At 38.7% G+C, this 16,844-nt stretch overlaps 1 protein-coding gene and 1 long non-coding RNA gene across 2 annotated transcripts; both read left to right on the forward strand.

Moving 5' to 3' along the window:
* Window positions 1–5,306: 5,306 nt before the first annotated feature.
* On the forward strand, window positions 5,307–13,240 carry LOC148078031 (transmembrane protein 238-like). The gene is made up of 2 exons (XM_087793463.1): window positions 5,307–5,855; window positions 13,095–13,240. The coding sequence occupies exon 1, from the start codon at window positions 5,307–5,309 to the stop codon at window positions 5,847–5,849; it is 543 nt and encodes a 180-aa protein (XP_087649589.1). The 3' UTR covers window positions 5,850–5,855; window positions 13,095–13,240.
* A 432-nt stretch (window positions 13,241–13,672) lies between these two features.
* On the forward strand, window positions 13,673–15,547 carry LOC148078032 (uncharacterized). The gene is made up of 2 exons (XR_015711433.1): window positions 13,673–14,021; window positions 14,096–15,547. It is a non-coding gene; the product is annotated as an uncharacterized LOC148078032 (long non-coding RNA).
* The last annotated feature ends 1,297 nt before the right edge of the window (window positions 15,548–16,844 follow it).

Below are 16,844 nucleotides of genomic sequence, written 5' to 3' on the forward strand. Positions count from 1 at the left end.
GCTGCGTGCAGAGAGGGAGAGGTGTGCTGTGTCTCCAGTTTCCAATCAAATCCTGTCAGACTTCCTGGGCTTAATCCCCCGTTTGTTTTACCTCCACATACTAGTTAGTTTGCTTCTCTCTTCAGGTTTCATTTGTTCTCCTTCCCTCCTCGTCTTCCTAATTAGTTTAGATTGAGTATTAAATCCGTTTGTCCATCAGCGTCTGCCTCCAGTGAGCCGCAGTCGTGTCCACATCCATCTCTCTCGATGACTGAAGGTTCAGCCGACAAATACATATGAAAATTCCGCACTAAGAAACATTGAATCGGAATAATTGAAATAATTCTGCACGTCATAAGCCTCTGTTTTCCTCTGGTTACCTGCCCTCTGGTGTCTACTTGCAGTATTGGCTGACTCGTAATGACAACCCAGAGGAGTATAATGAAGCTTCTATTCAAGGCTGAATAACATGACGTGTAGATCTTGAGGGGTTTAGAGTCATCAATTCATGCCATGTGGTAGAAAACCCATATAGAGAGTGAGCACTGACTCCATACAAATAGGACTCATTCCAGGCTTGTTTCAGCTGGACTCGATAATGGACCATCACGCTGTGAGGCATCAGCACCTAATGCAGTCTCACAGTTTGTGTCCGTAAAGTCAGAAGCACATTGAATTATATTGCATGTTTTCCCTGTATTAGTGAATCAGTTTAATTAAAACTTAACCGATTCTTCATATAGCGATTTGCTGAGTCACAAGGCAGCCGTTAAAAGGTTGGGAGTCCTCTAAATGGCACTCTGTTTTAAGATCTCTGGGTCTGAAAACACCCTTCTATTTTGATTATTATAAAGCCTTTCACTGGAGATATCCAAAACCCAGATGTTTTTCACAAAATCTGAGCAACATCAGAAGTTTTTATAAATATTTAAAAGACATACTTGCCTTGCCCTTTACATGTTTTTTGGGGAATCTATCCAGCGTGTCCCAAACTGTCTGCAGCAACCTGCAGCCCCGTCCTCTCTAGTCCATGAACTAATGAGGAATGAAGGAGGAACATCAATGAGGGTACAAAATGCCTTAGGGAAGAAAAGTTAAGTTTTAGTTACAACTGCTGGAATATTACTCCTTTACGAGAGTTTTCTGTTGACCCAGACTCAAGTTCTTCTGAGAGGAGGTTAAGCAAATGTATAATAGATCCCAAATCTAAATAAATTAATTCATCTTTTTAATTTAAATGATCTTATTCATTTTATCTGAGCCTCCAGGGTCCTCCAGGGTCAGAGACACCTTTACTGAACCCCTGTCCTTCACTGGACATATATAAATAGACAACGACAAACAACTTGCACTAACTTAAAATAAATGTAATGTAATAAGTATTAATTATAAGAATTAATAGTGTGTTTTTGGATCTTAGAGAAAACTAATGTGTCGAAGCTTCATGAAGCGTAAGTATATATATTTTCAGAGTCCACTAGATGGCATCCTCTGCTTCATAATAACTTAACATGATGTTTACACTCAGCTAAAAAGAAGAAGAAAAAAAACGCTGCTTCATGAAGCCTCATCTTACTGAGGTGCCAATAGTAACCACTACATCGTAAAACTTGCTACTCTGGTTATTTTTTGGGTTGCTATATACCACCAAAAAACAGAGTACGGACAAGAAGGTGCAGGATTTATTTAGTAGTAAAAATAATAAATAAAGCATGGGAAGAAAAACATGTACAGTAAGATAGGACCATCTGTGTCTGCACACATTCATATTTATTTTCTTACAGGATTGATACCCCTTCAAAATATACAGCAACTGGCAGAAGGTTTGGAAGATAAAATGTCATTTTAAATTCACTTCATCACTAATTTATTTGCTAAAACAGTCCAGACGTTCGCAGTGTTGGTATTTTAAGTAAAGTGTATTTGGAGTTAAATTATTAAATAAAAATGTCACTCTAGGGTCAATTTAATGTAGATTCAAGGAGAGGAAATATTGCAATTGGCTTTTCAAGATGAAATGGTTTCTGTGTAACGTTTTGTGGACCCTTTTTTTATCTGCTGTAATAAGGTACACGAAAATAAGGAGCAGGTAAGACGGGGCTTAAGTGGATGACACTTGTCTCCAGTCTTTATTATACGAGCATTATAGTGTCAAATGAGAGCCCGTAAATTTATTTGAGATGTGCGTGACAAGATTTAAGCATTTAATAAATCCCGCTGCTTCTTAAAAAGCCATTTAAAAATGAAACTTCCTGTCAAATACATTTTTTCCAGCAGACAGTCTGTCCTTTCTCATCATCCTATCTAAGTCACTGATATCCTTCACTCCTGAGTAGATGTCTTGTGTTTTTATTTATTTATTTATTTATTTTTACGTGTTTGTGGTTCAGATGACTGTCAAACACGACTTGGCTTTTTTTCTCTCTCTCTTACGTCCAAGCATACGTGGTCTGAGTCTGATAACGTTTCAAAGAAGTCTGGCGCCCCCTAACTGTCGACTCGAGCACCACAGAGACTCAGTCAGCAGCATCCGTGTCATCTTGATAACACTCCTAACAGCTTAGTCATAGATTATAAAGTCATGATTGTTTTGTCCCTTTTTTGCGGACTGGAAAACATCCCATAATCATTCAGCCTGTGATGTCTTTCTTCTGAGATAAAAAAAAATAAATTAAAAAAAGTCCATCATGACTCATCCATCCGCTTAATCACAGAGCTGAATAAATCATCAAATCAATGACAGAACGATGAGAGCAGAGTTTCAATAAAACTTGTGTATGAAAGATTGAGGTCAATGAGTCAAAGACATGGGGTTTTTTATGTTATGGGTCCTATAATAATTTTCCAAATCAATATTAGGAAGGGAAGAGCTGCAAGATTAAAAAACGGAATGACATATTTAAGTTACGTGCTCTTGTGCTTCCACAGTCTAATTAAAAAAGGCAATGACCTTAAATTTGATTTGAGCATCACGGGTGTCACTTTTCCCTAAAGAAAAAAAACGTTCTATACACTTTATGGAGAGCTAGGATTGTTAATCACATGGGAGCATGTCAAATAATATGGAATTTATTTTAAAATATCTATCGGCTGCACCAACAACTTCTGTTTTACTGCTTCTCCTTTATGGTGATTCTGAATTGTATTCTAAGGAAAAGTGTAAAGTGTTACTGTTGCCCTTAAAAAATCATTATAAACAAGGATACCTTTTTATCTGAAACGAAAATAATAACTCTGGTTCTGATAAAGCATCAGCAACAGCAGCACATTTCAGATCACACTCTCTCTGCGATGACATCTTTGAGTTATGAATTACCTTATAATGAAATCTCAAATCATTGCTAATGCGGAACATTTTCACTTTATTTATATTTTATTCTTCTATGAGGGTTGAGGTCAGGAATGCTAGAAGGCTATTCCATCCTTTGAAGTCACTGATACTCTTTGCGAGAGGAAGCGTTGTCATTCTGGAGGTTGGAGTTTGGGTTCAGACTGGAGATGTTTGAGTGCCACTGGTTTCAAAAGCTCATCTAGATATCCCTCTGCATTGAGATTACCTGCAAATATGTTTTTTACAATGCGAGAGATGACACCCAACACTATCACGCTCACCAAACGTTTTACTTTGTCGTTGCAGCAACCAGCAAAGCATTCTCCACTCACACACAGTACACAGTTAAAATATATACTATAAAAGGCCAAGACACATAAGACAAACACAAGAGTTCCAAAAAGTCAGGGAAAAGCACAAATAAAAACGTCTTAAGATGTTTCTTGAAAGAGTCAGTAGATCCATCAAGCGCAGAGAGAGGAAGGTCGTTCCCAAGCTTAGGAACAACAGTCTGGAAGGATTTCTCTCCTCTGGTCCGGAAGTGTGTTCAGGAGAAATCAGTAGATTCTGATCCACAGACCTCAGAGCCCGAGCTGGGGTGTAAGGCTGGATCAGATCACTGATGTAAGGAGGAGCTTGACAATGAATAGCTCTGAAAATAAGAAGCAGAATTTGAAAATTGATCTTAAAAGAAACTGGCAGCCAATGAGTTTTAAGGAACAGGGAAATGTGAGTTCTTCTACTAGAGCGGGTCAAAATTCTCGCTGCAGAGTTTTGTATTTACTGCAGGCACAAGACACAAACCTATGGATTACAAGCTCCAGATCGTGTTGTGACATCATTTTTCATAAGTTTAGAGATTTTCTCAGTTGAAGGAAACAGTTTCTGGTCAGTTTTCTCAGTCTCAGTTTGACAGACTGGCCCGAAGATAGATTGTGTGCAGTCTCTTACAGTTTGTCTCGGCAGAGAGCCTTTGGCTATATCTTCCTGCAATGTTTTTCTGTAAATCTGTAGAAGACAGAAAGTGACATGAAGTGTTATGTAAACTATCTTCTTGGGGTTTTTTAGAACTCAGCCTTTAGTCTGGATACTATACTAGGGCTCACTCTAAACAATACTGAAACTTGGTTTTGTGGAACACCAGCTTGAGGTTGCCCAATCACACGGCTCTATACGGATCAGTGAAACTTACCGATTCTTGGAGAAGAAACCTACTGACCACTGTAGCAGAACCCATTTTCATAGGTGCGGCCAATCAGGTGCCTGATCAGGGTTAGCTTAAAATAAGAAAATAGCAACAACAATGAAATACTTTTTGAACTTGTTGGAAAGATACTAAACGCCATTATCTAGTTTTTGTAGTTTTGTACTGTGGCAACAGACATTTGTATTGTATTTGTATTTGAGTGTAAAGAGAATGAATATTGGTTTGGTTGTCGGAGTTCTTTATAGCATACAACCTATTTATATCATTAACAAGTAATTTAATTTGGATTTCATCTAAAATTGTGTTTTTTTATGTTAGGGGACAAAGCACGGTGAGTGATGACTCAACTCGCAATATAAATCTTATCTTTTATATACATTATTTATATAATATTTATGTTTCGATTTTTGTATTTTATGATTGAACTAATTCAGTTTGAACTTCAGCCACCTGTTCTCAGAAACCAACAGATGGCGCTCTTATTTTAAAGATGTCACGGACAAGCAGACGTGGGGCCCAGCAGCTCGTAAAAGTATCTATTTTACGAATAGAACATGAAGAGAATATTCCTTAATTTAGCACAGAAACATGATGGACCAGGTTAGAGTAAGAAACAGCAGCTCCCGCTGAAATCTGGCGCCCTCAGTGGGAGTGACTCATACGCGGTGGGCGTGGCTTACGTGCAGGTAGACGCCGTGCAGGTGGACTGAGAGTCTGGGGGGGGGACATGTGCGTCCTGATAAACAAGCATCAGAGTCCGGCCGCGTTATTTGGAGTCAGTCCACCGGTATGGCGCAGGGCTGCGTGGGCAACTGCGCGCTGCTGTTCTTCATGGCGGTGGTCTTGGACGCCACGGGGCTGGTGGTCCTCCTGGTGGGGATCTTTGGGAACCTGAGGCTGGACGGCCGCTTCTACGGGGATTTCCTCATCTACACGGGCTCGATCGTCATCTTCCTGAGCCTCATCCTGTGGGTGATGTGGTACACGGGGAACATCCGGCTGGAGGAGCGCAGGAGCTCCGTGGACGTGACCTTCTCGCACTGGGCCAGGAAGCTCTCGGAGAGGCTCAGCGTGAGCAGCCTGAAGACCCTGGAGGCAGGGGAGTGGAAGAAGACCCTGGAAAGGGACGCGAAAGGGACCGTGCGCTCCTCGGCGCCCGCTCGGGTGACCTGGGAAGACATCTACGGGGAAGGGACGCCGGGTCGCGACAACAAGGCGTTTGTTGGGGGTCATGAGTGGACTTCTGCTGATAAGAACATGGAACTGGGGGTGGTGGGGAGCCCCAACTTGAATGTGCAGACGACTCAGGACAAAGCCGAGAGGCTCCTCTGACACACGGTATGTACATCATGGTTCAAAATGTTTAACATTGCAAGTTGAGATCAAACCCAACATCTCACTAACTAGTGCAATATTCAACCAAAGGTGTGAAACCAGCATCTCAATGATGGTTTCTTTCATGTTGTCCTACATGATGTGAATATACTTTAGGCCTAGAATGTTATTGTTTGTTTGAGTTTAAGAGTAGATGGTTTCACAAATAAACCTTTAAAGGAAATGTGTATTAACATTTAGCTGTAGGTTTTATTTGATGGTGAAACCTTAATTTTTGAAGTTAATCATGTGAGAATAACAGCTTATAATATAATATATATAACCAGACTTATAATGCATCTTATTTAGAAAAAAATACATACTCTAAATCAGTAAACTTCTGTTTTTTACCAAACTCATTTCAAGTCAAATTTACCATAATGGACGCAATTGTTGAAAAATCTTCTGGATCAAGGTGTCATGAAACTTAGATTGTGTTGTTTTACAAACGGCAATGATAAAATTGGCAGATATGTATTAGTTTTAGTTGCAGGTTGACTCCTATGCTTTGAGTAGCAAGCGCTCACCTCAGGTTTTAACAAATCTACCAACATTAATGCAAGGCAAACACCAGACTAACGTAAGTAGTCGGCTTAATACAGTAAGTAGATGATCAGCTTTAGGAACATTTTGGAATTTGTCATTGAGGCTACGATGGCAGTGTCTCTGCCAAACATTATATATTAGAAATAAATTTGTCAATCCGACCATTTCCAAGATTCTGTCCGTACTTTCACTTCCTTCTCGGAACAGTACATGTGACCGATGTAATTTAATAGTGGCGATGGTATGATAGATACTCATAACAGATGATCCCCAGTGAGGTGTCAAAATGCAAAACGTGTTACACGTGTATCTATTGCTTCTATTTAAAAGACTGTGCTAACATGGACTATTTGTCTGTTAGGGTGATTCAAACTGTTAATGTTTAAAATTATCAGATTGACAAAGATAGTTCTATTAACGTTTATTTAAATACTTTTTTTAAATGTTGAGGATGCTGCGTTGAGCCACAGGACAAATTGTGTCAGGTTTGTTTGACATTCGTCTTTGATGGAGCCGGTTATCAATCGGATATCTACAATACTGATACAGATACCAATACCTTTACTTCAATGACGGTTTCTGAGGGATAATTTTTTTCGCTAACAATTCTAACATCAAGAAAATGACATTACACACATTTCAAATCATGAGTTAAATTTTCCAGCTTTGGTTAAATTGCCAGTTAAATGTGTTTTCTTTAAGTAAAATAAATAACAAATAATTTCCAGTGCAAATTAGCACTTGCATACAAGATGCAATTCAAACTAAGGTTTCTTGCCTTTTCACTTTTACCCAAAAAAACTCAACAAGTCAGTAAAGTGAGAAATTTAAATAAAGTTTAATTTAAATGTAATCGAAAATGTCAAATCATAACAAAGTTATTATGTACTATATAGTTTCGCCCATCACACCCCGTCGCGTCCATCTTGTTATATATACATCTATTCACTGATCTCGCCGATGGGAATAACCACGAGCAACAAATGTGCCCACTTATTTCCATTGTAAAAGGCCGTCATGTGATTGTTGTAGACAAATCGATGTTGTCTTAATAAATACAGATCATCAATTTGGTGAATATGAACATATTATCTTGTGTAACTACAACTATTGTGGTTTAACTTATGATCAATATTGATCGCTAATGTATCTCTGCGTGCATCTGAGCAGCTGATCCGGGCATAGGCAACTTGAGACCTTGCTGGAATGATGTACTTTTTACCGCTCTTTTCAGTGTTGATACATATGGACTTTGACGTAAGGCAGCTAAGCACCATAGTACATTAGGCCCCTGGTGATTGCTTGTGGATGTTGGTCTATAATTGAAATCATCTCTCTTTAGTAATCTGGTCCCTGCCATTAAGAATAAGATAAACGATGTGACTAGTCACAACAAATCACTAACTTGTGTTGTTATTATCAGGATAGGAAGGACTTAGTAGTAAATCCAGGAGGTGGGACCATGAACAGATTGACAGGTTGTATCTCCAGGTTTTTTTTTCAGTAACAACTGGCAAGAAAGTAGATGTATGGAATTCTGTGATGACTCTGTTCGCCCTTCAACCTAGCGGCAAATGGAATGTCAAGATGAGATGAACTTGTCTTATTATGGTAAAATACAGTATTGGATTTATATCACTCTGGGCTGCGGCATCAGTTAATGACTTGAAATATTGTGTCCTCCCTTTCCTCCCGCTCGTATTGCCGCACATTTACTACAGTGTCCCATAAATAATAAAAAAGTTTACGGCTCTTTTATGGTCTTACACTTGACTCCCTTTGAGGCTGAGCCGGGCAACGTCCCGTGGCTTTATTCCTGGTTGTTATGTGTTTTTGAGAAAAACAAACAAAGATCGATCATGTAATTATGACAGTGTTTTTATAACTGCCAGTCTGTGTCGGTCGATGGCTCTTCCTCATTCTGGGTTCTTTTTCTTTGAGCGCCACTCCTCTCAGACACGATGATGAAATGCCTCGCATTATTGTCAGCGATCAGATGTCTCCTGTGCCGGTTTCCTCAAAGAGACCCCTCCTTTCCCTTCTTCACATAAAGCTGATCCCCTCGGGACCCTGCCAGCTCAACTCCCTTCATGAATATATTACTAATTAAATTTATTTTTCCCCCTTTCCCGAAAAGATCTGCATTGGCCTGTGGCAGCTTTTTATTAATGAGCCTGACCGTCTCTGCTCACCTTACGTCCCGGGCATTATTTTAGCCGTCAGCTTGCTTGTACCTGGGTGGTGGGCCGGGAACCCTCTGGGCCTGAAGGTGCAATTGCATTTTAATGGAACTCAGCAGTACTTATTGATCCGCAGGAGAGGAGCGTGGTGGAGAGGTAAGGAGGCAGGCCTCCCTTCTCTGTGATTAAATACAAGTCTTCTTCAATGCACTAGTTCCAGGTGGTTAATTTTAATGGGCCACAGTCTCGTTCTCTCATGATCTCACCTGCATAGTGATCATGAGATGTGGACCTGAGTGAGTTGCTGTGCCGCATACTGACACGCCAGCTGTTCTTATTTCCAACTTTTCTCAAGGAAAAGTCACATTTGCTTTAAGAATCTAGATGTTTGGTTGCTCTCTGCTTTTGATGCAACAGATCAGGATGTGGCAGCAGCCATCAATGCCACCAGCTGAGCCGAAATGAAGTGCACTGTCATGCCCTTCAAACACTTATCTACTGATATATTGTATTTTTGTGTATTTGGTTTACACATACGCAACAAAGTCACTCTCAAATAAATCAAATGTCATCCACAAGCTCCATCTGTGGTCTTAAAAAATAAATGATCTCTTTGAGTAGCAAGCATTTCAATTGAAATTAGGAACCTTGATATGTATTTGAGTAAATTAAGTTCCCTTCAGGGAAATCTCATTAAATGTATAATGTAATGTAAATAAATGTTTAAATGAGCTTGTATTGACACCACATTTGGGTTCTAGCTGATGCAGAATATTATAATTTCAACATAATTACACAGTAAATTTATAACATTGTCACTCTAATTTGTATCATTATTTTAACAAGATTAGCTTTGTTGACTATTGTAGGACGGTCAGTGAACATTATATGATTCCTGTAAAACCTTTTCTTTCTCAACAAATGATTTTAAGTTTCTGACTGGGAATGTGAATGAAAAACAAGTTTTAAAAAAAAAAGTCTAGCATAATGAGCAGTTCAGGGTGAGACTGACTCTTGATGAGGACAAAAAGAAATCTGATGTGTTCTGTACTAATGTCAAAAAATTGAAGTAAAACTTTTAAAAGTGTTAAGCTTTCTTTCTTTTTAAGGCCTAATTCAGGAACGTAATGAAGCGTGTAATTTTGACTGTTTTTATGAATTCAAATCAGCTCAGCCCATGAAAAGGGGCAGTAATTTAATAAAGGTGAGACTTTGAAATGTAACTTGGAGGAACTGATGTGAGGAACGTCGGAAAGAGGCAAGGAGAGGAATACTTGTTAAGCTTTATGGAGCGTGGATATATTACAGCTGTGAGGAGACTTGGATTGTCCAAGAGTGTTAAACGCTCTGTACAGTAATGGCCCTCTGCTCCCCTACAACCATTAGGTCCCCTTTAAATCTTGCCCTATGGGCCGGAAAAATCTGTGACCGGGCGTAACTCATAGAGGGCTACTTTGAAACTTTTATGGACAAATGGTTGAGAATAACTAAAGATATTTATGCTGGTAAATTTTTATAGTTATCTTTATATAATATATATTGTGTGGATGTGTGTCTAGATATATTAGTTCTCTCTTTGTGATCTAATTTTTAGAACTTTAATTACATGTATTATATTAGCTTCAGTGTTTTATTTGTTCATTATAGTTTTATTTGAAAGAACATATGATGGACTAATAAACGAAAAACAAATACAAGCCTATTTCTATTGCTGAACAGAACCTTACCTCTGTAAAACACGTGGTAATAAAAATAAATCTAAACTAGATCAACAGAAAACATAATTATTTGACCTTCAGATGCAGTAAATGATCATCATCATAACCATAAGCTTTGGTTGCTTCTCATGTGAACCCTATGAAACATGGCAATGATGAAGATGATTGTGACAAGGATTTGTGGGTTCAGGGATATTCAATGTGATTCCATTCAATGTGAATAGAGTCGCATTCGTTTCTGGGAATGACGGCAACACAGCAGCAGTAATCGTTGCTTTTTTTGCTGGGCCTTTGTTACCAATTTTGGCAAAAAACCTCTGAATCATTAAAGACAAAACATTAGCCAAATCATGGAGCAGGATGACACTAGTCCGGAAAGTGTAATTGATTCCACAAATTGATCTGGAAGGCTTCCATGTTGTTGTTTAACCAGGTTTCTTTTGTTGAGAGCTCAGGTGTATATCAGTAAGAGTGTTCGGTATCTGTTGGCATTTGGCTTCTCTAGCAAGTCGGCCCTCTTGACACTCCTTTTGAATGTAATGCTTCCTTATACCTGAAATGTGTTTTGGATTTTAAATCTTCATACTCCAGGCCAAGAGATTATTTTTGATTTAAATATAGTAATACAAATAAATTGTCACATCAGGATATATTGGTCTTAATTGTTGTTTACAAGAAAACAAATAACTTGATTAAAAACTAAATCCTTGAGTGTTTTTCAGGTCTCAAGCACTTAGCCAACGGGGCATACAATCACATTAATAAAAAATATTCTAAAAACTCTTTTACAACTGTTCATGGCACAAAAAAAAACACTCGGATATAGACCTAGAGTGTGAGAGCACTGAGCTTTTGCACATGGACAATCATCAACGGTCGCCTTGTAGAGTTCAAATTATTCCTGTCTTGGAAACCCTTAGTGTTTTATAACACGGGTTATCCAAGTAGAAGCAGTTAGAATCGATGTTAGAACACAACCCCATATAATCATCTTTTAGTTTCGAGCCGTGTTCCTTAATATTTACAATCATGTCCTGTTTGGCTAATCTTTAACGAATTCCATTCAAAAATTCCAACACATATTTTCAATAGGGCTGATATCCGGGAATTGAGCTGGCCACTCCAAGACTGGCGCCTCTTGCTGTATGAAGGTCTGCAGCCGCTCCCAGTTCTTGCCTCGCAAACTCCCCTGAACAGTGTCAACGTTTAGATAGATGAGAAGATATAACCCCATGATCTCTTGGGAAATGTATTTTTTCTTCTTTACGTCACATCATACACGTGTTCCATTACAACATACAGATAAGACTCTTAAGCCTGGTATTACATAAGTACAGTTAAGACATAAAAAAAATATGATGGACACACACATCATCAACATTATTCAAAGGTATAAAGCACTTGTGAGTCAGGGAGAGGCAGCATGTGTGCAATGTTGTCCTTAGGTGGGGACCTACTTTATAGTCCTACAGTGGACTGATAAAAACATCTGTGGTCTGAAAACAATTGAGAAATCCTCGACTCCACCATCCCGATGGCAGCCACACCCACGTCAAACATGTCAACAGTTTCACGTGAGAGTGGGCGAGCACTGCTTCATTAAAGGAGGTGTTAGTATCACTTTAGGTAGTGTCCGGTACTGGGGTGCAGCAGCTTGAATAGTCTAAAGACATGTTGTTGGGGTTACCTTACTGTTACCTTAAAAAGAAAATGGGCAGAAAAAAGTCAGAGAACTCACACTACACTGTGACAGGAGGTGGATAAATTATGACAATTCTTTGGTAATCTGAAAGGACAATAAGACTTTTGATAGATGAGTCAAGTTGTATAACTAGATGGTTTTGATCCAATTTGTAAATCCTTGTAAATTATTTATTCACAGAACTTCAAGCAAGTACTTTACCTGAACTCCCCACTGAAAGTGTCTCATGCACGTGGTCTCGCACAATTTCACCTCAAAATAATACTGACAGAAAATAACACAGACAGCATCTGCCAGAATGTAGAGAAATATCACTTTTATTTGACGAGACATTGTAATGGAAGCCCAGATACATGCTGATATTACTATTGGATATGTTCTAAATAGAGCAAAAACGGTTACGGAAGTTATTTTATTTTTACCTTTATAAAGAGTTTTTTTTTATTATTTTTATTGATATTTATTTTACCCTGACGTATTTCTATCGATTTGCCTTGTATAGTGATATAATAATACTCATGGGTTAACATCTTTACAAGAGGAAGCCAGTGCTGACCGAGAGAGAACAGACAACCAAACAAAAACCTATTAATTATTATTACTCCACATTATATGCTTGAATTATCAAGACAAATGAAAGAGTAAATGTTGTTTTGTGAGTTTAATTGCGCTTGCCATTCATTTCCTCAAAGAAATGTTAATGCAGTGTCAGTGCTCATGGAAACAGAAATGATTTACGATGCTCGAAGACGACGGCTTTAATAAATTCAATCAGTGGGCCATTAAGACAATCTAAAGTTGTGGCCTTGCAGTCTCCAGAGGTTAACTGAACGAAGCAAACAGTTTGGACATTACTAGTGCAAAGCTGGGGAAACGAGTTGCTAATTAATAGTCCTTGATTTGGGGAGGAAAATGGAAGTCTTGTGAAAAATGAATGAACAGTCATTTATTTAACCATCAAGCAGCTTTATTTATTTGAGTGTTATTTTAACAAATATTATTAAATGTGTTGTCTTCTGGTGCACAAAACTAAAGATCTATCTTTTCTCTCCCATAGGTTCGAGTCTGCGTCATATAACCGAGTTCCTGTTCCAATCATCCAAAAGACTGAAGCTCTCCAGAACAAGTCACTTTTGAAACCTTGAACTGACCATTTCTTCTTCAGGAATTTAAAGCCATGATGCTCTGACTGAGATTTTAGGGTTTTGCACAAATGAGAGAGGTCTTAATAATGTATATAGCAAATTGTTCTATTTTTTAAGTGCTTATTTGTTTAATTTATTTTTTTCTGGAATAAAGAATTGAGGAAAAAAACAACTTTGTCGTGACTGGTTTTAAATGTTATGTTAGATGTCCCTATCTGCTCGGATTATTTTTAATCATAAAAGCAACATATAAAACGGTAGTAAAGATCTTGCATATAAAGGTGTTGGGCTTCATAATTGTTAGAGATCTATGCCTAGAAATGTGTTTGTTACACAACATACATTTGAATGTATTTGGCAAAAGAGGGTAGAAAGTTCAACACCATCTGTTGCCTATCCAGTCTGTCTCATCGACACGTCATCTTGAAAAAAATGAGATGTAGATATGATGAGGAATGTGAGCGTTCCATTTCCAGTCGGCTCACTTGCGGGCGACATTCACAAGAGACCAAACATCTTATTACTTGTGTCTTGAATCACATCCTCTTCACCTGCTGCTGTCATGGATTACACTGCGTATCTCGGTCGGTGTTTGCCGTTCTTCTTCATCGCCCTCTTCATGGATATAGTCGGCCTGCTCGTCTTCCTCGTCGGCGTCTTCGCCCCGTTGAGTTTCTGGGATTTCCTGGTGTTCACCGGGCCTCTGATCATCTTCCTCAGCCTGGTGCTGTGGATCTTCTGGTACCTGGGAAACCTGGAGGTGACTACGGAGGAGCTTCTTCCCCGATGAAGATTCACCACAAGTCGATTATGTTTCTCATCGTGAGCTGCAGTTGCAGGTGTGGAATTTCATTTGAAGGTTTTTTTTATTCATTTATTTTACATTTTTGGCTCATGTTACTTTCTTTCATAGAATGATGAAGCCGGGGATGGATGACGATGGCGCCTAATAATGAGCTCAAACATTGAGAAACAAGCTTGATCGTCCCTTGTTTATTTTTTTTAACATGTTTCCTTGTAACTGGTCATCCACCTGTTCGCTGTACTTCCTGTTGTGGAATCTGAGCTTTGGACACCAAGCCCTTTCCAACAGAAACCAGTCGGACTAGGTCCTTAAGCAAGTGGGTCTGGAGGTGCTCTCATTTTACAAGAACGGGTATTTGTGTGGGGGAGGAGCCTGCATGTGTCCCATCAACACATGGCAGCACAACAGGACAAGAAATGAATTCATAAGTTTTTGTTACAGTGCTACGTATAATCTGTCCATCAAAGAATGTGGTGCAGCCGCTTCTTAGGCCTTTTGACACTGTTATATTAATTAATTAATTAATATTTAAACTTGAAGTCATTAAATGACTCCATATTCATTTTTATTTCCACGTTTGAACAATCCAGTGAGCAGCAAGTGTGTATTTCATGTTTGTCTTCTGCACAATTGTCATTGCGGCTTAATCACTGAGTGATTCTGAGGTGTCACAATAACCTCCGGTCCCCAGTGGGTTCAGATTTCCACCTCACACCTAATGTGTCTTTCCATTACTTGTTGTCTCTCTCTCTCACACACACACACACACACACACACACACACACACACCTACCACACATACACACACACACACACATTGGGTCAACTGAACATGACACTGTTTGAGTCAGTGCTGCTGTAACAAAGGGGACATGGATTATGTTGTGCATAATTGTCACCATGGTGTTCTGTTGTCACGATCGTACAGCGACTCACTGCAGTGGGTTCGGCTACTATTTCAGAATCAGAGAATCCGCTTTAGTGAAGCAAGAAGAAAACAGGAAATTGTTGTGGCGAAGTGGAAAAAGCGAGACAATCACCAAGGCAGCCATTTGATATTCGGCGCCGGAGTTTTTTTAATTCTCCAGGTAAAAATCTAAAATTGCTCCTTGTTTCTTGACTTAATATTTACCCATATTATTTTATAAACCTGTAAGTGGTGATGAGTTGATGAGGCCTGATGAGGCAGCTGATGCTGTAAATTCCACTAGGTGGCACTGTGAAAGAAAATGATGTCAGGCTTTATTGAATTAGTAGATCACAGTCAAAGATTACAGAGAAGAGAGTGCCATCTAGTGGCCGTTCAAGATGATGACACTGTTAGCTGATGCTGTATCATAAGGCATCATTAACTTATCACTGCCTCTACGTTCTCTTGGTTACTTTGTCAGATCTGAAACGTTGCTAACAAAATAAATGTTATGTGACTCATTTAAAATGTATTTGTCTATGTTTAAAGGTTAGGCCAGCATTCTATGGAAGTCCACTGAGAAAGCAACACTTGTTGTACATCTGAACAAATGACAAAAATATGAACTAAATAAAATGGATGTTCAAGTATTTGTTATTTCACATGAGTTAAAGAAACAATATGTGACATTTTTTACCTAATTTATTTTTATAATTTCTGTTAGAATTGATTTAATTTTGCATGACTTGTGTATCAAAACTCTATTATTTGAACACTGTTCCGCTCTATAAAACTTTTTCTTGTTTTGTAAACAAAAGGCTTAAAAGTTGCATCTTTCTGAGACACAAGTTCGCCAGAGACAATATGTGTAAACTTACAGCTGCAGAGACTGCAGGCTTTCTTGATGTGAAAATGAATGGCTATTCTGCCAACAAAAGTGTGTTTTAAGGGGCTTACTGTTCAGTGTTCATGCAGTAATACGTTTTGTCCAGCAGATAGCAGAGTTGCTCTTTAAAATATATACAAGTATACGTATATAGTATCAGTTTCTACCACTGCTACTTTATTGTTATTCCAGCTTTTATTAAAAAATGTATCATTGAAATTAGTTTTCCTGAATAAAATAACGTTTTATTTCAAGGTATCATGAACTTTTATTGCCAGTGTTGTAAACTCAACACAGGATTTTTTGTGTCTGTGGTGACATTACAGAATACAATAATTAAAATAATATAAATAAAACAATAAGATAACTTAAAATAATATAAGATACATTACTATAAAGTGGCATGTAAATAATGAATTAAGCAAAATATAAATAAAATACAGTACATTTCATTAAAAACTGCATGATCTGGAAATTATACGGGTACAAAGAATTTAACTGTGAAGTTCTGGTCAATATGTCTCCTGCCTAAGGAAAGTGGTTGGAACAGGGGGTGGTCTGGTGAGAGGGGTCAGCTATGATCCTGCCTGTATGCCTCAATATCCTGGTGACACCTGCGATCACCTTCGCAGCAGAATGGATAATCTGCTGTAGCTGTTGCAGCAGAGTACCACACGTTGATGAAGCTGGTGATTGTAGTCCCTGTAGTGGCAATTTTAAACTGAACCAGCATCGTCCGTGGGAGGTGGAATTTCCTCAGCTAACATCTGCTTCTGAGAGTTCTTCATCTTCCACTTCAAATCTCCAGTCAGGTTGGTACCAGGCTTATGGATACATTTCACAATGTCAGCTATGGAGCCGTAGAGAATGAGAGGGTTGGGGGTGGCTGGAACTCTCCAAAAAAGTCCATTATCATCCCCACTGTTTTAGAGCGTTGAGCTGCAGGTGGTTCTCACAGCACCAGGTCACCAATTCAATCCACCTCTAAACTGTAGATGGACTAGTCTCCATCTGAGATAACCTAGATGTAGTGTCATCAAAACTTAAGGGAGCTTTTAGAG

Source organism: Callionymus lyra, chromosome 6 (assembly GCF_982586985.1).
Source record: "Callionymus lyra chromosome 6, fCalLyr1.hap1.1, whole genome shotgun sequence".
NCBI lineage: Eukaryota > Metazoa > Chordata > Actinopteri > Syngnathiformes > Callionymidae > Callionymus > Callionymus lyra.

Excerpts from the sequence above, each read along its gene's own strand:
- LOC148078031 (XM_087793463.1), top strand. The coding sequence starts at position 5,307 with ATGGCGCAGGGCTGCGTGGGCAACTGCGCGCTGCTGTTCTTCATGGCG.